Below are 26,322 nucleotides of genomic sequence, written 5' to 3' on the forward strand. Positions count from 1 at the left end.
CTGTTTTGACATATATTATGTTCATTATTGCTATTGTTCAATTTCAGGTAATTAAATTTCTATTATAATTTTTCTTTTTTAAAAAGAGAAACCCAAACATTTGGAATTTTTTCTCTTTCCTAAGTGTTTGGTTTTTTAAATTTTATCTTTTCAAGATTGGGTGCTTATGATAGGTGCATTATGGTCAGAAATTTGGTCTGTAAAATACCCAACTTTCAAATTGGTTGAAATTTGTTTCATGGCTAAGTACATGGGCAATTTTTATGACTGTTCTATGTGAATCTGAGAAGAACATGTATTCTCTAACTGCAGAACATTTGCCTGTTTATATTGATCTTGTTGTCTTAGGCTGCTCTGATTGTAATTTATGTCTATCTTTAATCAGAAGCTCCTGCCAAGAAGAAACTATAGCTTACTAAAAATGTAAGGCAGTGGCCTAGAAATCTAAGATGGCATGAATGTCTCTCTCGGGTTTCCTGATGGCATCACTAGTACTCACTATTTATCATTTATAGGCTTGAAACCGGGATGTGCTAAGGCTAGCAAACCAACTGTTTGGCAAAAGTATTTACTTATTAGATACAAGCTATAACATAAAATAAACAAGCTTTTGATAAGTTTGCCAACCAAAGAGCGGAATCAAAATGCAACAAAATAGCATGTACTCCAAAACTAACAAACTCCCAGACAGACCAAAGTTACTGTAACTTTCCTTCACCAGAAGGATCAGCTGACAAGGCATTAACTTGTCAAGACCTAATACCTACCAGCTAAAGCATCCTCCTCACTTTCTGAGCCATACTGAAGTGCCATGGTAATTGCTGACAAACGACCCCCTTGGACTGTTCTTTTATTTCTACAAAGAAAAACAAGCAATCAGAAGACAGGAAAAAATGTTCTAATAATTTGGTTACCTTACAGGAAATAGGAACTATTAACAAAGCAGTCACATTAAAAAAAAAAAAAAAGAATTTCTATTCAACTGTGTGCTCCATTTATCTTTATACTTTTTATATTCCCCATAATCAATCTAAGCCAAGAAGACCAATTTTTCTCTCTCAGGGTGGTAGAAAGCCTAAAGTAGGCTACTTGCAATTGTGTGTTACTTAAATGTAGCACTACTCTTTATTTTATGAAAAATACAGATTCATTCATAATTACTGGTTAATTCTCTTCTAAGATGCTCATATTCTACAGTGAAAAGAAATCTTACTTTTGATACCAAATCTTTTAGTATTTTACCACACATTTGTTTTATTGTAAATATTAAACACTACCAGACAAACAACTTATGCCTATGCATTTTTCAGAGGTGAGATCAGGCCAACTATAGCACTTAACTTTTAAAAAGGCATTTGATAACAATTCTCATAATAACCCAATTATACCCAAAAGAAGTATTTCAAGATAGCCATCAGGCAAACACTAATATGCCTCGCCTCAAAAACATGGTCAGTTCTCAGATTAAACACACTCACTCTCTCACCGGTAATACTTGCTAGTGGGATTTCTCTCTTCACTAAGGCTGCCTTTACTGTGTGAAGGACCTGTCAGCCTGGCTGTGGCCAAATTTGATGGAGTCCTATCACAGATAAGATAAAAAACCTTAGAAAATTGACAGCTGAAATCAGAATGCTGGGTAGACAAAAAGGAAACAAGCATTTTTTGGTTTGTTTCTAAATAGAAATGTTCAAGTATTTCTGAGCCTCCACAGCAGGCTTTGTTCCAAAGCCTGAAGACTGCAGAAGAGAATGGACCAGGGCTGGTCCTAGAGAGCTCAAGGTCCCTGCAGTGACAGAGGATCTGGTAATGAAACAAATGTCAGGGTCAGGAGAAAGCTTTGAAAGCAGCCACTCCAGCTTCCATTTCCAGTAGGAAGAAATGGAATCCAAGAAATAAGACTTGTTCAAAGTCCTGGAAGAGCCAGGATGATACTTTAGATCTCCTGACACCTAGCTATATGCTCTCGCTGCTGATATAAATATATACTATTATGTGTTACATACAAATACCATATTACACATGCACTTATCATATATAATGTGTTATATACATATTATATATAGTATACATAAAAACAAATATATACATACATAGTAATAAAAGTAGACAGTGATGTTAAGCCTCAAAAATTGTTTCTTTTTAAATAAAGTCTTTCAGCTGCAACGAAGGGGCTGGGTAAGAGTTAATCTCTCTTCTCTTCAGAATTACATTACTAACTGTAAACATAATCTTCAAATGCAACATACATTTTGTTTTACACTGCACTGATTCCACTAGCTGGAAAATTTGGCAAATAATAAAGGCACAAGGATTTTAAACATTTTAAAAACATACCTCATTCGAAGGCTTGACTTAGCCATTTCATGATGTTCAATTTCTGCCTTTTTCATATAAAATATTTTTTTTATAGAATTTGCATCCTGTCAACATAAAATTATTTGGTTTAGAAAAAAAGGACAGTTTAAAATGCCATCAAAGAGCACTTTCTACGGCACTCTTCCATTTGGAGTAGACTTCCATTTAATGCCCATAAAGTTGCATCCTCTAACCTTTCCATAACTTTCAAAAACACAGTCATAAATCTATAGAAGTTAAAAAGCCTCCTACCTCTTTCACAATTAGTCAAGTAATGCACAAAAATCTAACAGTGAACAAGGAAAAATGAGTGAAAATGAACAACTCTACCTATGTCCACTGACCTAAAAATTGATATACTTCTAAGATTAAAGACTACACACACAAATTTAGGATGAATGTACTTACTGAAATCAATAGCATACAACAGATCAAATCTAGTTTCCCTTTTCTCTAAAATTTATTTAAGGGAAAATAATCAGACCAAAAAGTACAATCTTAACTGCATCAACAAACTATTGGTACTATACTATTAAAGTGTCCTATTAAGGACTAAAAATTTAAGAACTTCATTGTTCGTTTCTCTGATTTTTCACTTGAAGTTTCTTAAAAGATGAAAGTTTACTAAAAGATGAAAGATAAATGAACTACCAAAAGCAACTATATATGAATCAGTATTCTGGAAGTCAATGATTTTATTCTCAAAAGGTTTTCTGAGAATCCTTTGCTAAATTCCCAATGACATATGATTAATTCAAGGCATTTCTAAAGCAACTGTGTTACAGGACTACAAAATTTCTAGGAACGACTCACATCACAAAGCAGTGAAGTAGTCATTTTACATTGTATATTATACTATAGAAGTCACTTTCTATATTAATGAGGTTTAAAAGGAGACATTAAATCAATGTTTAAAGTGGCTCAGAAATGAACCTTACCTCTGGCATAAAGAGACATATAAATGAATGGAAGAGTACTGAGCTTCCAGAAATAAACCCATGCACTGATAGTCAACCTCTAGCCAACACAACTCAATGGGGAAAGAATAGTCTTTTCGATATAAAGTGGTGGGACAAATGAGTATCTCATGGGGAAGAATCAATGTAGATCCCCTACCTCACACCTACCTCAGGTATACACAAATTAATTCAAAATGGATACATTTAGATCTAAGAGCTGAATCTATAAAGTTCCTAGAAGAGAACAAAGGTGAAATCTTTGTGGCTTTGGATTAAGTAATATATGACACTGAAAATTATGAGCAACCAACAGAAATACAGACAAACTGCACTAAATAACATTAAAAACTCTGTGTCAAAGGACACTATCACGAAGGTGAAAACAATCCATAGAATGGGAGAAAATGTTTGTAAATCATATATCTACTCTAATGTCCAGACTATGTAAAGAAATCTAACAATTCAACAATAAAAAGACAAGTGACCCAATAAAAAAATGGGCTAAGGATCTGAACAGAAATTTTTTCAAAGAAGACATATGAATGGCTGATATGCGCATAAAAAGATGTTCAACATCACTAATCATCAGGGAAATGCTAATCAAAACTCAATGAGATACTACTTCACACCCATGAGGATGGCTATCATAAAAACAAAAACAAAAATGACAAGGAAATGTTAGTGAGAAGGTGGAGAAATTTCAACTGCACATTGCTAGTGGGAATGTAAAATGGTGTATCTACTTTGGAAAACAATGTGGTGGTTCCTCAAAAAGTTAAATATATAGTTAACCATGTGAACCGGCAATTCCATTCCTAGGTATGTACCTAAGGAAAATGAAGATATTATGTCTACATAAAAGCTTACACAGCATTATTTATAATAGCCAAAATGTGGAAACAACCAAATGTCTAGCAACTGACAAGTGGGTAAACAATAAGCAGTATATAAATGTAACAGACGAGAACAAAGTACTGACACCTACTGCAGCATGAGCTCCGTGAGAGCACCGTAAAAGCACTGCGCTCAGGGCAAGAGGCCAGACACACAGGACCACATGCTGTATGACTCCACTGATATGAAATGTCCAGAACAGGCAAGCAAATTCACAGAGACAGAGAGTGGACTGAGCTCCTAGGGCTGAGAGACGGGGTGGGTGGGAGGAATGGAGGGACTGCTACCCGATTGTGGTGATGGCTGCACAACTCTGTGAACACACTAAAAACCATTAAATTAACCTGGAGTGAAATGTATGGTATGTGAATTTTAACTCAATAAAGTCATTATATAAAAACTGTTGGCTAGGGCGCCTGGGTGGCTCAGTCAATTAAGTGTCCGACTTTGGCTCAGGTCATGATCTCATGGTTCATGAGTTCAAGTCCCGCATCGGACTCTGTGCTGACAGCTCAGAGCCTGGAGCCTGCTTCAGATTCTGTGTCTCCCTCTCTGCCCCTCCCCCTCTCACACTCTTTCTCTCTCAAAATAAACATTAAAAAATTAAAAAACAAACAAACAAAAAACTGTTGGCTCTACATTAAGGTATCACTCTTAGCAATGAAAACAACAAAACACTAACCTTGAATACTTGAGAACCAGGCTCATTATAAGTTTTGGCATTTTTTGCTAGGAGATCTATATCTTTGGCCATTGCATGAATGCTCTTGTAGCTTCCATTCTAGAGTAAACAACAAAATACAACAGTTCCTCTTATTGAGAGTTAATCTGTATGACCTTTAAAAAAAAAAGAACTCCACATATTTTTATTATTATTATTATTTTTTAATGTTTATTTATTTTTGAGAGCAAGAGAGACAGAGCATGAGTGGAAGAGGGGCAGAGAGAGAGGGAGATATAGAATCCGAAGCAGGCTCCAGGCTCGGAGCTGTCAGCACAGAGCTTGATGCGGGGCTCAAACTCACAGACTGAGAGATCATGACCTGAGCCAAAGTCAGCCACTTAACCGACTGAGCCACCCAGGCGCCCCCTAACTCCATACATTTTTAAATTCTCACCATATTCAAAGACTTCATTGGAAAATACACGTGAACAATATATAAAGTCATTCTCTCTTTTATAAACTATTACAATTGTCCATTTACACACAAGTTTTTGACATAGGTAACAAAACTAGAGCTATGCTAAGAGTCATAAAAGCATAACTTTTAAAAGATCAAATAAGACAAAAGTCATTTAATTTAGCAAACACGTAGTGCTTACTATGTGTTAAGCACTGTTCTAAGTGCTTTATGAATACTAATCCATTAAGGTGGACTTGAGAGTGTGAAGTAAAACTCCTCTAGTTTTACAGACTACTTCAGATGAAATAGTCTAGCACAGAGGTTAACATTTTGTGAGTACCTACTATGCACTAGGCTCCATGTTAGAGCTGTTACATCTTAAAGCTCACTCAAGTCCAAATAACCCAGGGACACTTAGAACTGCCTTCAATTTACAAAGAAAAGGAAGAAGGGAGACAATCTAGGCTAAAGGTACACATGACTAATGAGAAAGACACAGAAATGAACAAACACATTCTAGAAAGACTGAGAAAACCGAACTAAGTAGAGTGGAAGGTTGGGGAGGGCAGAACCACAGCACAGGCTGCAAAGGTGAGGATAAATAAGGCAGAATCCAGGCAGCCAAAAGAGAGTAGCTGGTTATTTGCCATGTGAGAATACCCAACATCTGAGCATCCTTTTTTTTTTTTTTTTTTAAGATTTTATTTTTAAGTTATCTCTACACCCAACATGGGGCTCAAACTCACAACCCCAAGATCAAGAGTCGCACGCTCTACTGAAGGAGCTGGCGGGGAGCCCCTGAGCACCCTACCCTCTTTATTTGGAGAAAATCCCAGCATAGGTGGTAGGGAGGGACCTGTCCTACACAACAGGGGGTAGAAGTAAGCAGATGGTAGCACTGCCAGCAGCCTGGCACCCAGGCAAGGGGAGATCACTCATGCTTGAGTCTTGAGGGACTAGAGTGAGGGCAAAGGAATAGAGAAAATGAATTCCTAGCCCCCATGAAGGGCAAGTAAAGCAGAGTGGAGCAGCGAGCAACCAGGGCCCACAGTGGTGAATGACATTAGGAACAGCAATGGCACCACAAAGACACTGTGCGTTGACCTCAGCTGTACCACAATGTCCCTGAGTTCCTCCCACTTCTCTAAGGCTACTTCTCCTGCCTACCTTCCTAACAATTCCATGAGCTACCCAGTATCCTTTCAATGGATACCACTTCTACTGGAGTTATTCAGAGTTGGTTACTATTGCACCAGTACAAGAAACTGGGACTCGCTGCAAAAGGCACTAGAAAACAAGTGACAAGGCTCTGGGCTGTGGAATCAAAAAGAAAAGAAAGAGGAAGGAAACTAGGGTCAGGAAGCAACATGCAGAAAGGACTAGAGAGTCTTTCATCAGAGAGGTAAGAAAGACCATTACAGTAATTTGGACATAAATGGATGAGATCTTGATTAGGGTGATGGCAAAAGGAGGTGCTTCTATGGGTTTTCTAGAAGGAAGAACAGACAAGATAAGAAGTGAGGTCTTGGAGAGAAGACTGGGGCTAGGGCAGGGGTTTCCAAAGATCTGATTTGAACTTCAGGATTATAAAAACATCTTCCCCTCAGATAGACGTTAGGAACCGCAGAAATTTATGTTCCAGGAGACTAAGTCATCACCAGCAGCAGCTAGGGAGCTGCCTTAAAAACCAGGTGATACATTAGGGAATCTGTATTTTAACATTCTGTGAAAATGTATTACAGTACCCGTAATTACTACACTGTTATTCTTTACTGCTCTCCTAGAACTTGATTTAAAAAAAATTTTTTTTTAATGTTTATTTATTTTTGAGAGCACGCAAGCGAGAGAGCCCAGCAGGGGAGGATCAGAGAAAGAGGGAGACACAGAATCCGAAGCAGGCTCCAGGCTCTGAGCTGTCAGCCCAGAGCCCAACGTGGGGCTTGAACTCCCAAACTGCGAGATCATGACCTAAGCTGAAGTCGGACGCTTAACCAACTGAGCCACCTAGGCACCCCAAACTCTCCTAGAACTTTAAAGCCAATGAAGTTTCTCCCTTCTGGCAAACCACTTGCTTTCAGTCTCCTTTCTCAACGAGACTATGCAACACATTAAAATTTCCTTTTTGTTTTATCTACCAGGAGCCCCAAACCTTCCTTACTCTGGGAGGATCAGTAACTCACACAGTCCAAGGCCACATCCCATAGGTGCTCTGTGAGATGCTTCACACGCATGATCATTGCCCCCTCCAACTCTGCAAAGTGGGAACACTACACTCAGTGCACAACAGAGGAAAGCAGGAAAGTCGCCTGACTGAAGCAACACAGCTAGTAAGGAACAGAGCTAGGAAATTAACCCACGTCAGCACAACTCTAAAGACCAGATTTTTTGTAAAATTTAGCTCTTTCTCCCTACACCTTCCTTAACCTCTGATCATCAAGTTTTAAATTTCAGTCACTGATTCACTCAATAAATATCTATCAAGAGGCAGGAATAGTGCAGGGGTTAAGAGCACAGACTCTGGAGGCAGAATGTCTGGATTCAAATCCTAACCCTTCTCCTTATTAGCTGATGACTTACGCAAGTGACTTATCACCTCTGTGCTTCAGTTTTCTCATCTGTGAAACAGGAATAATAATAGAATCCACCTCACGGAGTGGCTATAAAAATTAATCAGCTAATGCATATAAAGCACTTAGAACAGAGCAGACACCTACCAATGCCAGGTGAGTGTTCTGCTGCTATTGCTGGAGATACAGGGAGGAAGGCACTCGAAGAGAATGAAGTCTCTGTTTTCACTGACCTTACACTCTAAAATATGTTGCAGGTAACTTATTCTGAGATATCCTAAAACTATTTGGAAGCAGGTAAGAATAAACAACAAAGCTTTAATGCCAATGTATCTTTCACAACCAGAAACGTCTATGCCCAATGCTTTTTAATTACTGTCCTAATTATTGTCTTTTTTAAATATTGTCCTATTGTTACCATGCCAATGAAAATTCTGCTTTCCTCCCTATACAAAAAATGCTAAAGAGACACCATGCTGCCTTTTCCAAAGCTATAATCAACTAATCCATTTACATTATATGCTAAAAATCCCTTACAGAGACATCTGCTTCTCCATTTTCTAAAAGCCTCTAAAAGAGACCACAAGCCAATCTTCCCTAAACTACATATAGTTACATATGGTAATCTGCATACCTGTATCCTCTGGGCAATGGTCTTGAGATCTATAGGCTCCTTAATTATTGCATAATAATCTGGATATTGCTGGAAGACAAAAACCCAGGCAGGCTAAATAAATGAGAAGTATCCAACTAATAAGAAAACAAAGAAGTGCACTGACAACGTATTGATCAACTGAACAGCTCTGTGAAGTGCAAGGTTACTGACAAAGCTGTACAGCATACTGTTTGTTATGTTTGAAGCAGACAGAATTTGATTTTAACCAGCTTCATGAAATACACAAGAGCATGCTGCAGGAGTTTATAGTTAGCATTTGGTAATTATCATTATCCAACTAACACACCATAATTTAATGTTTTAAAAAATTCTAAATTCACAGAATCACACAGTTTTAAATTTAAGGTTCTAACATATCTATTCCTGGCAATGAAGTAGAGGAATGTTTCTGAATGTTCTCATAAACTCTTAAAACTGCAATCTAAATCACACAATATTATCCTATTTCATATAAAATTGTGAACGGTCTACAAAGACGTAAGGGTGCATGCTTGTTAGCTTCAGGTTTAAAGCTTTCACTTATTTTGGCCAAATTAATTTTCTACAAAATAAAACACATTTTAAGTAAAACTACATTAAAGAAACAGAGTTAAATCATAAGCACTTTCTGCTTTCTCAGCAAAGATTACGTCAACACAAGAAGTTAAGCGTGTTAGAGCAATGTCCCTGAAGCATCTCACAAAGCCCACAGTGTGTTCACTGCCTTGAGCCTTTCCTACATCTTTAGTTCCTTAGAGGAAACAACTGAAGTTGACCAAAAGTCAAAAGTTGGTAGGTGAGAGAAGTGTTAGGGAAGGTGAGGCTGTGCTCTTCATGCTCTTCTGACCTGTTCAAATCCTTGCAGCCCGTACAATAACAAAAAGCCAAGAGGTTACAGCCTTCACTCAGTTGCTGGGCTGAGGGCATGATCTCAGGGATGCTTCCTCTCATCTGAGTCCTCAGCGTATCCCTTCTTTTTTAATCCCTACTGTGTGGGGGGGGGGGGGGAGGGGTTGTTTTGGGGGGTTTTTTGGCTTGATCCAACCCCTTTTCTGCCCCCCTCTTAACCAATGCTACTTCTGAGAAACAGTTCGGAAGACAAATTATGACAAGGTCACCCAGGCTGGAATAGCATGTAATCCCAGCTGTTGGGCCCACAATAGTCAGAACGTCCTCTCCCACTTAGCTAGTCCAGCCTAGGAAGGACTCATAAAGGAAAGGTAAACACTGCTCCACCCTCCCAGCCTCAGTCCTTACTGTCTTTGAAACTGTCACTCTCTGAGGGGCCAATGGGAACCTGCTTTTTCCAACCAACTCGTGCTGCATGGTGTCCCTGGAAGCCATCCCGGAATGGGGGAACAGAATATCAATGTTTTAGTGCTCCAAGTCACCTTTGGTGGCTTGACTACTAGTGATGATCTCCTGCTACTCAGGAGTAGATCTTGAGTAAATGCTATACTCTTTTCTCATAATTTTATTGTGATTAAAGACACAAAAGATTTACCATTTAACCTTCTAAGTGTGTGGTTCGGTGGCATTAAGTACATTCACATTATTGTGCAATCATCGCCATCGTTCACCTCCCAAACTTTTCATCTTCCCAAACTGAAACTCCATACCCACTGAAGAGCAGCTCCCCCCTTTCCCTTCCTGTCAGCCCCTAGAAACCACAATTCTACTTTCTCTCTCTATGAATTTGACTACTCCAAATACTTCCTACAAGAGGAGTCATGCAATATTGGTCCTTTTGTGACTCTCTTCTTTCACTTACTATAATGTGTTCTGGGTTCATTCTTACTGTAGTGTGTGTCAGAATTTCACTCTTTCTTAAATGCTGAATAACGCTCCATTGTGTGTATATGCCACATTTCATTTATCTATTCATCTGTCAAAGGACATATGGTTTGCTCCCATGTTTCAGCTACTGTGAATAATGCTGCTATGAACATGGCTGTACAAATACCTCTTTGAGATCTTGCTTTCAGTTCCTTTGGGTATGCACCCAAAGTGGAATTGTGGGATCATGTGGTAATTCTATGTTTAATTATTTGAGAAATCATCATACTGTTTTCCTTTTTTTTTAATTTAAAACATTTGAAAAAAAAATTTAAACATATGACCAATATCATCATTATGTTTTTGTAATCAGATCCACACTTAGGATAGATAGCAGTAGTCATATATGCTTTCTTTCTTTTTTTTTTTTTTTAACTTTTTTTTAAAGTCTATACCCAACATGGGGCTTGAACACATAACCCTGAGATCAAGAATCACATGTTCTACCGACTGAGCCACCCAACTGCCTCTAGGCTTTATTTCTATGTGAGAACTGTCTTACAACTAGTCAAGACACACCTTTAAATAACCAGTCTTGCCGGTGACTGATGGGGAAAGCTGCAAGCCACTTATCAGTCAATAAGCACTTCTTACACACCTAGGACATGCTGGGTTCCAGCTACATGGCAGGGACACAAAACAAAATATGATAGAATCTTTGTTCTTCAATTCAAGAACCAGGGAAGAAGGTAGATAAATAGTAAATGATCACAAAGGAGTTATGTGCTACAGTGGAGTACCTCTGAAAGTATATTCTTGTCTAGAAATACAAGAATGCTGAGGCCATGGAAATTTTTGTAGTTCCACAGGTAAAGTGGAATTTTAGCTATGTTCATTGCCTTTTAGGTATGAAGCCACAACAGGCCCTGCCACTTTTAAAGGGTCTCACTAGTCTAGAAAGTTCCTCCTCTTTGGGGTAGAAGAGTATTAGTCAGTCTCTCTCTTCTCCATCACCAGGAGATCCAGAGAAATAAAAGAGGAAGAACTCATTCAGCTTCCTCTCATTCTGTCCCTGAGCAAAGAGAATGTTTCGTCTCTGTTATAAATAAAAGGTTTAGTTTAGGTACTTACTTTGTTATTTAAGAATTACCAATCTTGGAAACAACCCAAATGTCAATTGACAGATGAACGGATAAACAAAATGTGGTATATGTATACGGTAATATATTATTTAATGTTTATTTTAGAGAGAGAGAGAGAGAGACAGTGACAGAGAGTAGAGGAGGGACAGAGAGAGGGAGACACAGAACCCAAAGCAGGCTCCAGGCTCTGAGCTGTCAGCACAAAGCCTGACACAGGGCTCGAACCCACGAACTGCGAGATCATGACCTGGGCTGAAGTGGGACACGTAACCGACTGAGCAACCTAGGCACCCCCAGTGGAGTATTATTTAGCCTTAAAAAGGAAGGAAATTCTTCATGGATTCTATGAATGAACACTGGGAAGGAAATTCCATGGATGAACCCTGGAATACATAATGCTAAATGAAATAAGCCAGATATAAAAGGAGAGATATTGTATGAGTCTTCTTATTATCAGGTGCTTAGAGTGGTCAAATTCATAGAGAGAGAACAGAGAATGGTAGTTGCCAGGGCTGGGGGATGGGAGGACATGGGGAGTTACTACTGAATGGATACGGAATTTCAGTTAAGGCAATAGACGTACAATATGAATGTACTTGACATCACTGAACCACACACTTAAAGTGGTTAAATGGTAAATCATGTGTATTTTATGACCATGAAAAACAAAAAACAAACAGTAAGAATTACCAATCAAAAACAAATATTTAAAAAAAACTACAACCTTTAGGCAAGTAAAATTATAGAACATGTCTTATGTGGTTGCTATTGAGGCCACAAGGAGGATCTCTCAGCAGCCTCCAATGCCTTCCGTTAACTTACCTTATTTGCTAAGAACTAAGTACAAAACCAAAAACAAAACAAAAATAAAAACACTTTAATTGATTCCCCTGTCTTTAATTGTATCACTTACCACTTTAGAAGGCAGTTTCTGAAAAAGCTCACTAATGAGACGTCCTGATGGATTTGTGGCTACAACTATGGCTTCAAGAAGCTGCTCCAGGATCTCCTTCAAGTAACTTGGAGAAGACTGGGAGGAGGGGGTTAGCAGGAAGGAGAGAAAGGAGAAAGACTGTGAGAAAAATCCAAAAATAAATGCCAATATTAAACAGCTTCTAAATTTTAAAGCTAATTGAAAAAAACAACTTCTAAACAGTACTTATTTTATTTTTTTTTTTTAGTTTTTTTTTTAACGTTTATTTATTTTTGAGACAGAGAGAGAGAGAGCATGAACGGGGGAGGGTCAGAGAGAGGGACACACAGAATCTGAAACAGGCTCCAGGCTCTGAGCTGTCAACACAGAGCCCGACTCGGGGCTCGAACTCACGGACCGCGAGATCGTGACCTGAGCCGAAGTCGGCCGCTTAACCGACTGAGCCACCCAGGCGCCCCTAAACAGTACTTATTTTAAATGTAAGTTTCAAGAATACCACAAAAGTGCTCTGATGTTGGACCCCCAGAATGATCTATGTGAAACTAATGAGGCTCCTTGTATTAGTTCAGTAACTAAATCTCTTAGATCAGGTCCTTTTACCAAACTCTAATGGTGCCATATGTGTGAAATGATGGAAATACATACCTTTTTAGGGTCTGAGCAACTGAGACAGAAAACATGCTCGGTGATACCTGACCATCTCTATATCTGCTGTTCATATCTACTGAAGTGTTGATAATCTGGTACAACGACATACGTTTTTTTACCTATGGGGTGCATGGCCAGATCTAACAATAGAATTCAAGCTATCTCAAAAGTGAAGGACTGGGGCACCTGGGTGGCTCAGTCAGTTAAGTGTCTGAGTTCGACTCAGGTCATGATCTTGCACTCCGTGAGTTCGAGCCCCGTGTCGGGCTCTGTGCTGACAGCTCAGAGCCTGGAGCCTGCTTCGGATTCTGTGTCTCCTTCTCTCTCTGCCCCTCTAGCTCTCATGCTGTTGCTCTCTCTCTCTCTCTCTCAAAAATAAATAAACATTAAAAAAATTTTAAAAAGTAAGGACTATTATTAAGTCAACTAAAGTATCTCGTTTCTGCTCTGCAGACTGGCCGACTTACTCTTCCTGCCTTAGCCATCATTTCAACATGGGAAAGTTTATGCCCCAAAGAGTACGTGGCAGGGAAGGGTCTGAGTCTGAAGCTGGTTTTTATTGTGAGCAATGGCGTGTGTCAGTCAAGAGTTATATTAAATGTACTTCATGTCCAAACCATGTTTTGTACATATAAAAGAAAGATTAATGGTATTTCTGGTTTAAATCATAAAAGCACTGTTATTTGTGTCCTCATCCATCCAACATGTCTTTTTTATTTAGTATAGTCTCAATTTTAAGGTCCAACATTAACTCCACAGAGAGCAATAACATCTCTTGGGCCTTGTGCATCGTATCTGGAAATAGTAGACACATAACAAACATTTAACATATAAAAAACATGTGATTAGCTGTGAGTCCCTAACCATATAAGCTTAGAGAACCACCAGAACACCAATGATAGCAGACTAAAAATAACCCATGTTTAAGTCATTTTCTTCCTGGCTGAAACACAGCACCACAGAGTTAGCTTCAAAGAGAGGAGAGTTCTATTCTGCAGCCAAGATTCCTCTCCTTCCAACCCAACTAGCTACTTTGGAAACATGCATTGCACATGACAAAGGGAGTGGGGTGTGCAAATGCATTCATAAACCTATTTCCACAACTGGGAAAACTCCAAGGAAATAATTCTGAATTTAAAAATAAAAGCTTGAAAATTCCCTCTCTCTCCACAAGAGCTTAGAATAAGGAAGAAGCTTGGGAGGTATAAATATGAATGTGCAAGATCCTCCCAATTTCTCACCAAAAGAAACATAGGCAAGTCCTAAATGTAGGCAATTTCATTTTTTGACTAGAACATTGGAGGCCTACAAGACTCAGCCCTCTGTAGGTAATGTTCTACCCGAGAAAGCAGAGGGTAAGTTGCTGTTCCTATATATATATATATATTTTTTTCAATGTTTATTTATTTTTGGGACAGGGAGAGACAGAGCATGAACGGGGGAGGGGCAGAGAGAGAGGGAGACACAGAATCGGAAACAGGCTCCAGGCTCTGAGCCATCAGCCCAGAGCCCGACGCGGGGCTCGAACTCACGGACCGCGAGATCGTGACCTGGCTGAAGTCGGACGCTTAACCAACTGCGCCACCCAGGCGCCCCTGCTGTTCCTATATTAATATCAGAGAGTAAAATTCCAGGGAATCCCTAGTTAACTGCCTTCTACCTATTTTATTTTAATTTTTTTTAAACGTTTATTTATTTTTGAGGCAGAGAGAGACAGAGCATGAACAGGGGAGGGTCAGAGAGAGAGAGGGAGACACAGAATCGGAAACAGGCTCCAGGCTCTGAGCTCTCAGCACAGAGCCCGACTCGGGGCTTGAACTCACGAACCACGAGATCATGACCTGAGCCGAAGTCGGGCGCTTAACCAGCTGAGCCACCCAGGTGCCCCGCCTTCTACCTATTTTAATCATTTAACTGCGAGAAAGAAATTGACAAAGTGCCTAGGAAGTACATTTTGAGACTCTAAGTAGTTACATTTTTGAGAAATTCACCCTACCACTTCTTTTTTCTGTGTTGAGAGTTTCACCAAAAGGCCTATTTAGATTAATTTAGGGAAGAAAGGGGAAGGCTCTGCTTTAGGTATCTCACTATTTAGCTACAGATGACATGTCCTTCCTTTTACTATCCTTTTTCCTTTTTTAAACATGTGTGTTCACTCATCAAGTATTTAACAGTACCTACATGCCACACACAGTCTGGATGCCAGGAACAGGTGAATAAGGCAGTATCTTTTGTGGAGCTATCATTCTCCTTGGTAGAAGACAGAAAGTAAACATGTAAACAAATAAACAAGCTATTTCACATACATTGATACAAACTAAAGACCACAGAACAGAGTGATGTGATGATGGGAAAGGAGGGATGTGAGGCAAACAATTTAGATAGAGGGTCAAGAAAGTCCTCTCCTAGCTGACGTTGTTTTAATGGATGTTACAATCACGAAAAAAAAGGGAAGCCTGGGTGGCTCAGTCAGTTGAACGTCCGACTCCTGATCTCAGCTCAGGTCATATCTCACAATTTGTGAGTTCGAGTCCCATGTCGGGCTCCTCGCTGACAGTGCAGAGCCTGCTTGGGATTCTCTCTTTCGCTCTCTCTGTCCCTCCCCACCCCCCCCAAAAAAGAAAAAAGAACCATGAAAAAGAGCAAGTCACAGAAAGAGCCAAAGGAAGCACGTTCTAGGCAGAAGAGCAACTGCAAAATTCCAGAGGCAGGAGCATACCCTGGCATGTTCTAGGAACAGCACCAGTCTAATCTACAAAAATATCCCTAAGGTGATTCTCCTGATTCTGCAACTTTTAATCACAACACTGCCCACCCTTATAAGATACCTCAATCTAGCAATACTGAACAATCCTTGATAATATGAAGGTTCTCCTTAAAAGTGGGCAGGAAATATGCATTAATGTAAGAGCAACTCATGAACATAACCACTCATGGCATACACTGTCCAGGATGTCCTAGTATCCCTTGCAATTGCAGTGGGGCTCTCTGGCTGTATGCCCCTTTGCCCTCCTAGTTACCAACACAATTCCACAGGAAGCCCAGCTGCCCAAGCAGCACAGAAGAAATCACAGGCAGGGCCCTTGTCTACCTCCCAGTGGTCCATCTCACCCACTCCAGCTGCACACTTACTCCTTCAGTCACTGTGCCTTGATTGTCTTGCCCATCGTCATCATCATCTTCATCATCTGCTTCTCCTTTCTGAACAAACTCATTTCTTGTTCGAAGGTACAAATCCCAGAGTTTGCAAGCAGCTTTATATTCAGGAGAATCTGGCTGTACATTAACAAAGAGAAGAGAAAAAAATAGCACTTTAGTTATTTTATTGTAAGTCAATGACTACTTTTAAAATATCCTAATCCAGAAGAGACTAGTATTCTAAGACATAACTTTGAAACTTAATTATAAATTTAGAAATCCTTGTGATAAAAGATACACGGGCCTTAATTCCTCCTTGGAACTAAGTGTATGTTTTAAAGGCATTCTAGAATCATATTATTTTATTGATTTATAACCTACTACCTCATTACAGAAAGACTTGAGGGATAATATAGATGATTTGCTAAATTAAGACAAATTATTAGTGATACACTATGAAAAACACTTTTAAATTTTATTAAAATTTTTTTTCATGTTTGTTTATTTTGAGAGAGAGAGCACAAGCAGGGGAGGGGCAGAGAGAGAGAGGGAGACAGAGAATCCCAAGCATGGGGCTTGATCTCACAAACCATGAGATCATGACCTGAGCTGAAATCAAGAGCTAGATGCTCAACCGAGTCACCCAGGAGCCCCAAGAAAGACAATTTAAAAAATAAGACCCAATTTAAGGGATATAAGTAAAAAGGATAGAAGCTAATGATTTTTCTAATACTACTTCTATTTTTTAAAACTATTTACTATTTTATTTGAAGATTTATTTTCCTGAATAGGGATGAACTCAAACTGAAACTTTCCAGTAAAAGCAATGCTGGATGCAATCTTAAAATCAATCAGTCAAATAAACAAAACTTCCAAAATGCATCCATGTGCTGCCAATAAGGAGTAAGCTATGTTCAAAAAAGCAAGAGTAGAGGGGCGCCTGGGTGGCTTAGTCGGTTAAGTGTCAGACTTCAGCTCAGGTCATGATCTCACAATTTGTGGGTTCAAGCCCCGCATCGGGCTCCGTGCTGACAGCTCGGAGCCTGGAGCCTGGAGCCTGCTTCCGATTCTGTGTCTCCCTCTCTCTCTGCCCCTGGCCTGCTCATACTCTGTCTCCCTCTCTCTCAAAAATAAATAAACATTAAAAAAAAATTTTTTAAAGCAATAGTAGAATAAAAGCAGGAACTCAGATGAATAAGCAGAACACAGAAGCCAATGTTCACCTGATATTTTTTATTTTGTTTTGTGTTTTTTTTTCTTTTTTTCTTTTTGTATTTTAGAGAGAAAGAGAGAATCTCAAGTAGGCTCCGTGCTCAGTGTGGAGCTCAACACAGGGCTTGATCCCATAACTCTGGGATCATGATCTGAGCCGAAATCAAGAGCCAAAATCAAGACTCAACCAACTAAGCCACCCAGGTGCCCCTCACCTGAGGACATCTGTAAGACAAGATAAAGCTAAGCTTTAGTTTTCAAGGCTCCCTGAGGCTACAAGAACAAGAGATATAGGTCAAGGCCCACCAAAAGCTGGGATTCCAAAGGCCACAGTTGCTGTGTAAGTGGGAATTCAAAACAATTCAGCCTCCACCTCAGCCTCCACACAGCTCAACCTGTTCCTATCTCAAACCATGGCACTGCAGGGAAAAGGAGAGGTATGGGAATGCTCTGCTCTGAGAACTCTTCATTAGCTAGCCCTAACAGAGACAGGCCAGTGCCTGGGATAAGCAACACGCTTCCCTGAATGAACTCAACTTCAATATAAGCCTCAAAGGATCTCTAGAGATCAAGTTCCAAGAAATATGAGCTCAAGGTTAAAATCCATGAAACACACAAGAGTGATGTCAGCAGAAATGACCACAAAATCAGACATGCAAGTATTTCAGATACTGGAACTATCTGCCACAGAATTAAAAATAAGTAGCTTGAACACGCTTAAAGAACCAAGGGGGTAGAAAATATAAGTACAGAAGACCCTGAAAAAGAAACTATTTCCAAAATATGAAAAATATAAAATTAAAATGCAAGAACTGAATAGATTAGTTTAAGAGCAGATTACAAAGTAAACTGGCAGAACTAAAGAAATTACCTAAAAAGTAACATAGGAGGGGCACCTGGGTGGCTCAGTCAGTTAAGCATCCGACTTCAGCGCAGGTCATGATCTTACAGTTTGTGGGTTTGAGTCCCGTGTCAGGCTTTGTGCTGACAGCTCAGAGCCTGGAGCCTGCTTTGGATTCTGTGTCTCTCTCTCTCTCTGTCCCTCCCCTTCAAAAATAAATGTTTAAAAAAAAAAAAAAAAAGCAACACAGGCACTATAAAGGGAACTATGAACTGTTAGGAGAGACAGAGACCTGAGGGAGGTCTAACAGAACTCCAATCAGAGTTCCATCAGGGGAGAGAGAGAGAGGAGTGGGGCAGGGGCAGTATACAAAGACATAACAGCTGCAAACTTGTCACAGTTGATGAAAAACACCAACTCCAAAGATTTAGGAAGCCCTACAACTTCCAAATTATACAAAGAAAAAGACATTCATATCTAGACATATCACCATGAAACTACAGAACACAAAAGACACAAGGAAGATACCAAAGACAGCCAGAAAGAAAAGATAGCTAACCTTTAAAGGAACTAAAATTATACTGACAGAGAACTTCCTGATGGCAATAAAAGAATAAAGAATAGGAGCACCTGGCTGGCTGAGTAGGAAAAGCATGTAACTCTTGATCTCGGGGTGATGAGTTCAAGCCCCACGTTGGATGTAGAGATTACATAAGATAAATAAATAGACTTAAGAGGCGCCTGCGTGGCTCAGTCGGTTAAGCATCTGACTTCGGCTTAGGTCATGATCTCACAGCTTGTGAGTTTGGGCCCTGTGTCGGGCTCTGTGCTGACAGTTTGGAGCCTAGAGCCTGCTTCAGATTTTGCGTCTCCCTCTCTCTGACCTTCCCCCACTCATGCTCGCTCGTTCTCTCTCTCTCTCAAAAATAAACACTAAAATAACTTTTTTAAAAAGAATAAAGAGTATAATGCAAATAAAAACAAATACCATATATAAAACAACATTACTTTATGGGATTAAAAATCTGTCACAACAGCGGCACCTGGCTGGCTCAGTTGGTGGAGCATGGGACTCCTGATCTCGGAGTTGTGGGTTTTAGCCCCACGTTTGGTACAAAGATTACTTAAAAATAAAATCTTAAAAAAAACCCTGCCACAACAGAACTAAAATACAAAACATCAGTAGCATAAATAGGGAGATCTGAGTTGAGTTATGCTAAAGTCTTTGTGTTGTTTAGAGGGAGGTTTAAGATGCTGATTAACTTTTGACTTTGATAAGTTAATTATGCATATTAAAACTTCTTAAGAATAGATTATCAACAGATCTTAGAATCCCCAAATCACAAGAAAAGAAGAGGGAATAATAACAAAATGAAACCAAAAGGCAGAAAGAAAAACAAAATAAAAAAAAATTTACAAAATGAAATAGAAAGTAGAAATTTAGATGACAGGAATACATCCAAACATAATGCTAATTACTAAAACTGTAAAGACATGAAATGTTCCAGTTAAAAGGCAAAGATTATCACCTGTATTAATAGAAATTCATGTATATGCTGTTTACAAGTGATATATCAGCATGAAAAAGTTGAAGGAAAAGAAGGCAAAAAAATAAACTAGGTAAACATAAAAATAAAAGCTGACATAACTACACTAATATCATATAAAACAGACTTCAACAAAAGACACTAGTAATGATACAACAGAACCCCCCCCAAAACTTTAATTTGCTAGGACAATATAACAATTTTAAACTTGTATACTCACATTTGCATATTAAAACTTAAATAATACACAAAAATACATAAAGCAGGAGGGCCAGGGTGGCTCAGTCAGTTAAGCATCTGACTCTTGACTTTGGCTGAGGTCATGATCTCATGGTTCCAGAGTTCGAGCCCCCTCATCAAACTCTGCTGATAGCGCAGAGCCTGCTTGGGATTCTCTGTTTCCCTCTCTCTCTGTCCCTCCCCTGCTTGCTCTCTCTTGAAGTAAATAAAAAAGATTCTCTCTCTCTCTCCTGCCCCTCTCCCCTACTTTGCATGAGTGCTCTCTCTTAAAAAAAAAAAACAAAAAACTAAGAAAGCAAGCAAAAAAAAAAAGGTGGTATAGCAATATAATAGCATATTATATAGTCATAAGAAGGAATGAAATACTGGGGCACCTGGGTGGCTTACTCAGTCAGTTGAGCCTCTGACTTTGGCTCAGGTCATATCTCGTGGTTCCTGAGTTCAAGCCCCACATCGAGCTCGCTGCTGTCAGCACAGAGCCTCCTTTGCGTCCTCTGTCCCCCACCTCTATCTGCCCCTCCCCGACTTGTGCTCTCTCTCAAAAATAAATAAAATGCTAAAAAGAAAAGTTGGGATTGCAAGCTGGTGCAGCCACTCTGGAAAACAGTATGGAGGTTCCTCAAAAAACTAAAATTAGAACTACCCTATGACCCAGCAATGGCACTACTAGGCATTTATCTAAGGGATACAGGTGTGCTGTTTCAAAGGGACACACGCACCCCTATGTTTATAGCAGCACTATCAACAATAGCCAAAGTATGGAAAGAGCCCAAATGTCCCTTGATGGATGAATGGATAAAGAAGATGTGGTATGTATACACACACACACACACACACACACACACACACACACACACAAATGGAGTATTACTCAGCAGTCAAAAAGAATGAAATCTTGCCATTTGCAACTACATGGATGGAACTGGAGGGTATTATGCTAAGTGAAATTAGTCAGAGAAAGACAAAAATCATATGACTTCACTCATATGAGGACTTTAAGAGACAAAACAGATGAACATAAGGGAAGGGAAACAAAAATAATATAAAAACAAGGAGGGGGACAAAACAGAAGAGACTCTTAAATATGGAGAACAAACTGAAGGTTACTGGAGGAGTTGTGGGAGGGGGGATGGGCTAAATGGGTAAGGGGCACTAAGGAATCTACTCCTGAAATCATTGTTGCACTATATGCTAACTAATTTGGATGTAAATTAAAAAAAATAAAAAATAAAACAAGTTAAAGTAAAAATAAACAAATACATACATAATTAAAAAAAGAAAAAGAAATGAAAAGTAAAGAAAGAAGTACTAATATGTGTTACAGCATGGATGAACTTTGAAGACACCTCCGTGAAAGCAGCTAGTAACCTAAGGCCATAGAGTATTCGATTCCATTTACATGCAGTGTGCTGAACAGGAAAATCCACAAGGAAAGAAAGTAGATTAGTGGTTGCCAGAGGCAGGGAGGAAGGGAAATGGAGAACACCTGTTAATGGTATGGTTTTCATCTTGGAGTAGTGAAAATATTCTGGAGGTAGATAATGGTGATCTTTGCACAACTCTGTGAGTATACTAACCCTCCCAGAATTCTACACTTTTTTAAAAAGTGTGAACTGTATCTCAATTAAAGAAAAAAAAAACATATATATACACACTACACAATATTAAGAATAAATCTAATAACATTTTGCAGAATCTTTATGAAGCTTTACTAAGATAAATTAAAGAAGACTTAAATAAATGAAGACATATCAAATTCAAAGACTGGAAAAGTCAGTATCACAATTATGTCAATTCCCCAAAATATGATCTAAGGAGTCAATGCAATCCAATAAAACTTCCAACAATTTTTTTGTGCTTGACCTAACACACTAATAATATATACATGTATGAGAAAAGGGCTGAGAAGGGGCGCCTGGGTGGCTCAGTCGGTTAAGCATCCGACTTTGGCTCAGGTCATGATCTCGCGGTCCGTGAGTTCGAGCCCCGCGTTGGGCTCTGTGCTGACAGCTCAGAGCCTGGAGCTTGTTTTGGATTCTGTGTCTCCCTCTCTCTCTGACCCTCCCCCGTTCATGCTGTCTCTCCCTGTCTCAAAAATAAACAAAAACGTTAAAAAAAAAAAAAAAAGGGCTGAGAATAATCAAGAATGATCAATAACCAGTGCTTTCCTTACCTAATAAGGAATTATAAAGGCATAAAAATTAAGGCAAGAATGTAATAGCCCAGTAATAGATAAACTTGCCAGAACAAAAAGAACAAAATAAAAGGCCAGAAAGGGACCCATGAGTACATGGAAATGGTGTCAGCACTGACAGAGCAAACAAATATGGAGAGGTTGCCACTTCAAGGTGCTGCTTATCCCTGTTAGGAAAAAAAATAGGTCCTTACCTCACAGAAGACACCAAAAGCCAATGTGAGCTGCCTTAAAGGCTTACATGCGAAAAACAAACAAACTTTTAGGAGAAAATATACAAGAACTTTTTTTGTTTGTTTGTTTCAAGGTTTTAGTTGAGTTCTAGTTAGTTAACATATACTGTAATATTTAAGAGAAGAATATCTTTGGGCGCCTGGGTGGCTTAGTCGTTAAGCATCTGACTTTGGCTCAGCTCATTATCCTACAGTTTGTGAATTAGAGTCCCACATTGGGTGAGCTCGTGCCCCACTTCAGGTGAGCTCATGCTCCACTTAGGGTAAAACACGAGCGGCTGGTGAGCTCCGCTTCTCTCGCTCTCTCTGCCCCTTGCTCACTTGTGCCCTCTCTCTTTCAAAAAAAAAAAAAAAAAAAAAAAAGAGAGAGAGAAAGAGAAGATTATCTCTATAATCTTTGAATAAGAGGGATTTTTGAAATAAGACACAAATAACAAACTACGAAGACTAATAAGTTTGATTATATTAACATAAAAATATTCTGTTCATCAAGACATCACAAAGAATGAAAATAGCTACATAGCGGGAAAAGATACTTGCAACAAATACAACAAAAGAGGACTAGTCTCTACAGTATATAAAAAATTTCTAAAAACATGAAAATGACAACTCCAGAGAAAAACGGGCAAAAGATTTGAACAGACTCAAAAGTAACAAAAATGGTTCATGTTATATGAATCTTCAGTCTATTTTATTTTCTTTAACATGTTTATTTTTGAGAGAGCACGAGTAGGGGAGGAGCAGAGAGAGGTGGGGACAGAAGATCCAAAGTGGGCTCTGCACTGACAACAGTAAGACCAATGTGGGGCTTGAACTCAGGAATTGTGAGATCATGACCTAAAATGAAGTCAGATGCCCAACCAACTGAGCCATGCAGGTGCCCCCAGTCTCTTTAGCAGCAAGAGAAACACAAACTCAAACCACTCAATGAGTAAACACTACTTACCTACCAGACTGATAAATATTAAAAAAGCCAAATTATTATCAAATAGGATACCTTCCAAATTTGATGGTTTCTTACCTTATAATAGGCCTTTGCATTGTTAAAAAGGAGCTGGAAGTCAGCAGTCAGCAGATTAACATCATCATACTCTTCCATTTTTAACTTTTGTTGGATTTTCATCAAATCAATGGGCTGAGAAACCACTTCATAATAGTCTGGCTGATTTCTGTTATAATTTTTTTAAAAAAGGTATTAGTCCAAAGCCTATGAAAAGTTATATTTCAAAACTATTTTTTGTCCAACATTCAAGTGACAGAACATATTAGACTTATTCCCATTATTAGAACTAAAAGGGAGTAACAAAAGGTGCATATGCAAGGCCTTTTTTAAGTATATGTTAGTGACATAAAAACCTAACTTAACGCTTGTGATGATCATTTATATGCTAAATATTTAAGATTTAGGGCACTAACACTAAAACTATATGTATCTTCTGCAAATGAAAATAACTTACCTTTCATGTTCAATAGTGGCTGAAAACAGATTCAGGTTTCAAAACTCTTTTTTTTTTTTTTTTTTAATTTTTTTTTTCAACGTTTATTTATTTTTGGGACAGAGAGAGACAGAGCATGAACAGGGGAGGGGCAGAGAGAGAGGGAGACAAGATTGGAAACAGGCTCCAGGCTCTGAGCCATCAGCCCAGAGCCCGACGCGGGGCTCGAACTCACGGACCGTGAGATCGTGACCTGGCTGAAGTCGGACGCTTAACCGACTGCGCCACCCAGGCGCCCCCAAAACTCTTTAAAACTTATTTTCTGTATGACCTTCACTATCCTCCCTTCCAAGAGATAATTACCATCCTGGATTTTGTATTTACCATTCCTATGTGTTTTTCTTTTTTTAATAGTTTGGTCATGTTTATTTGTTCTTACGCCCTTTCATCTTTGGTAAGCTCTTTGTGCCAAGGACCACATCTTTCTTCTTTGTAAGTTTAGTAATTGATATCAGAGAAGTTTACATATAACAGGCACTTGATAGTACTTGGCAGAAAAAGCTCTGTGGTCACCAAGCAAAGGTCATACAGGAAATTTCAAAAGTAGTGTTTTTTTTAAGTTTTTTTTTTTTTTTAATTTATATTGAGAGAGAGAGAGAGAAAGAATGTGAGCGCACACACGTGTGCCGGGGAGGAAACGAGAGAGAGGACAGAGAACCCCAAGCAGGATGTCAATGCGGAGACTGATGTGGGGGCTTGATCTCAGGAACTATGAGATCATGATCTGAACAGAGACCAAAAGTCAGACACTCAATAGACTGAGCTACCCCGACGTTTTCATGTTTTTTTTTTTTAATGTTTATTTATTTTGAGAGAAAGAGAGCATGAGTGGGGGAGGGGCAGAGAGCGAGAGGAAGGAAGAGAATCCCAAGCAGGCTCCATACCGTCAGAGCAGAGACTGACACAAGGGTCAAACTCATGAACTGTGAGACCAAAACCTGAGCTGAAATTAAGAGTCAGATGCTTAAGTGACTCAGCCACCCAGGTGTCCCTCAAAGGCAGTTCTAATGATAATGTCTTAGGTTGGGTTTTGGGTTCATGGATGTTTATTCTTCTTCTTTCTGGCTTTTTTTCAAACGAAATTTCATGAGACAAGTATATAAGTGACTTTTTCTCTCAATTCTCCTTCAGGGGTAGGTAGTTAACTCCATTCTAGATGTATAAGAAACCTGTTATTACATACAAAGAATGTCATGGTCATTAAGGCTTTACTCTCTCTTGGGACTGTGATTGACATATTATAGCCATATATGTAGGATATATTTAGTTTTTAAAATCATTTTATTCTGACATAAAAATTGCAGTAATAGTACAAAGCGTGTTTCCCCGAACCACTAGAAAGCTGCTCAGATGAGGTCTTATCACCCCTAAATAGTTTAGTATTTCCTACAAACAAGGACCACTGCTCAACCAACAAAATCAGAAAACTGACTTTGATAGTATCACTATCTAATCCTCAGACCCCATTCATGTTCTGCAACTGTTCCAAATTGTCTTTTATAGTAAAAGGATCAAGTCCAGAATCACATGTTGCATTTAGTTCTATTTCTTTAGTCTCCTTCATTCTGAAACAGTTCCTCAGTCTTTCCTCAACTTTCAGGATCTTCATACTTTTGAAGATTACGGGCCATTTATTTTATAGGGTGTCCCTCAATTTGAGTTTGTCTGTTTTCCCAATGAATAAACGCAGGTTACGCTTCTTTGGCAGGACTATGACAGACATGATATTGTGTTCGTCACACCTGATAAAATATTAGGTGGCACACAATTTCAACTTGTCTCAGTACTTAGGCAAGGCTGAATTTGGTCACTTGATTTTAGTGATGTCCACCAAGCTTCTCAATCGCTCCCTGTATTTTATAGAGCAGTACCTCCTGATTATATTAAGTCCATTCCTAATCAATTTACTCATTTATTTATATCCATATGGATTCCTGGATTCCTATTTGGAAGTCATTAAAATCCATTAACTATTCTGATGTTCAATCTGTTCAAGGTTGGGCCAGTTGGAATCCTTTCAAGATGGTTTCTATTCTCTATGTCCTTTTGACACCCATCACCCTTTGAACATCTGCTTACTTTCTGGCTGCCTAAGATATTACAGGCTCATCTTGTACTTTCCCTGCCATTAAAATCAGCCATTTCCCCAAAGAACTACTGGTGTGTTGCTGCTCCCAGGCTGTCTCCATGGACAAAGGTGCGGATAGACATAAGCTCACTTATACTTAAATTTCTATTACCAACATATGTTGGAAACCATGAATTCACACCAACGTTTCCAATTCCAATCCTACAACAGAGTTCATTCTAGTTTCCTTGCCATATTTGTACTCCCTTTCTCAGATAATGAGAAGCCTGGGTCAT

The 26,322-nt window shown here is 39.0% G+C and overlaps 1 protein-coding gene across 31 annotated transcripts in view; it reads right to left on the bottom strand.

Annotated features, from left to right (window-relative positions):
* The window catches only part of PBRM1 (polybromo 1), a 115,720-nt gene that overhangs the window by 75,675 nt on the left and 13,723 nt on the right, over window positions 1-26,322 (bottom strand). For 25 of the 31 annotated variants that reach the window (XM_047845471.1, XM_047845500.1, XM_047845643.1 and 22 more), the window contains 8 exons: window positions 23,484-23,631; window positions 16,190-16,333; window positions 12,389-12,505; window positions 8,537-8,605; window positions 4,894-4,992; window positions 2,338-2,423; window positions 1,487-1,582; window positions 768-856 (listed from right to left, as the gene is read on the bottom strand). In XM_047845471.1, the coding sequence (XP_047701427.1) occupies window positions 768-856; window positions 1,487-1,582; window positions 2,338-2,423; window positions 4,894-4,992; window positions 8,537-8,605; window positions 12,389-12,505; window positions 16,190-16,333; window positions 23,484-23,631 (848 nt within the window). Of the gene's footprint in view, window positions 1-767; window positions 857-1,486; window positions 1,583-2,337; window positions 2,424-4,893; window positions 4,993-7,515; window positions 7,581-8,536; window positions 8,606-12,388; window positions 12,506-16,189; window positions 16,334-23,483; window positions 23,632-26,322 lie in introns of those variants that run through there. The other 6 variants (XM_047845597.1, XM_047845528.1, XM_047845669.1 and 3 more) reach the window with 3 other exon arrangements.

Source organism: Prionailurus viverrinus, chromosome A2 (genome assembly GCF_022837055.1).
Source record: "Prionailurus viverrinus isolate Anna chromosome A2, UM_Priviv_1.0, whole genome shotgun sequence".
Taxonomy (NCBI): domain Eukaryota; kingdom Metazoa; phylum Chordata; class Mammalia; order Carnivora; family Felidae; genus Prionailurus; species Prionailurus viverrinus.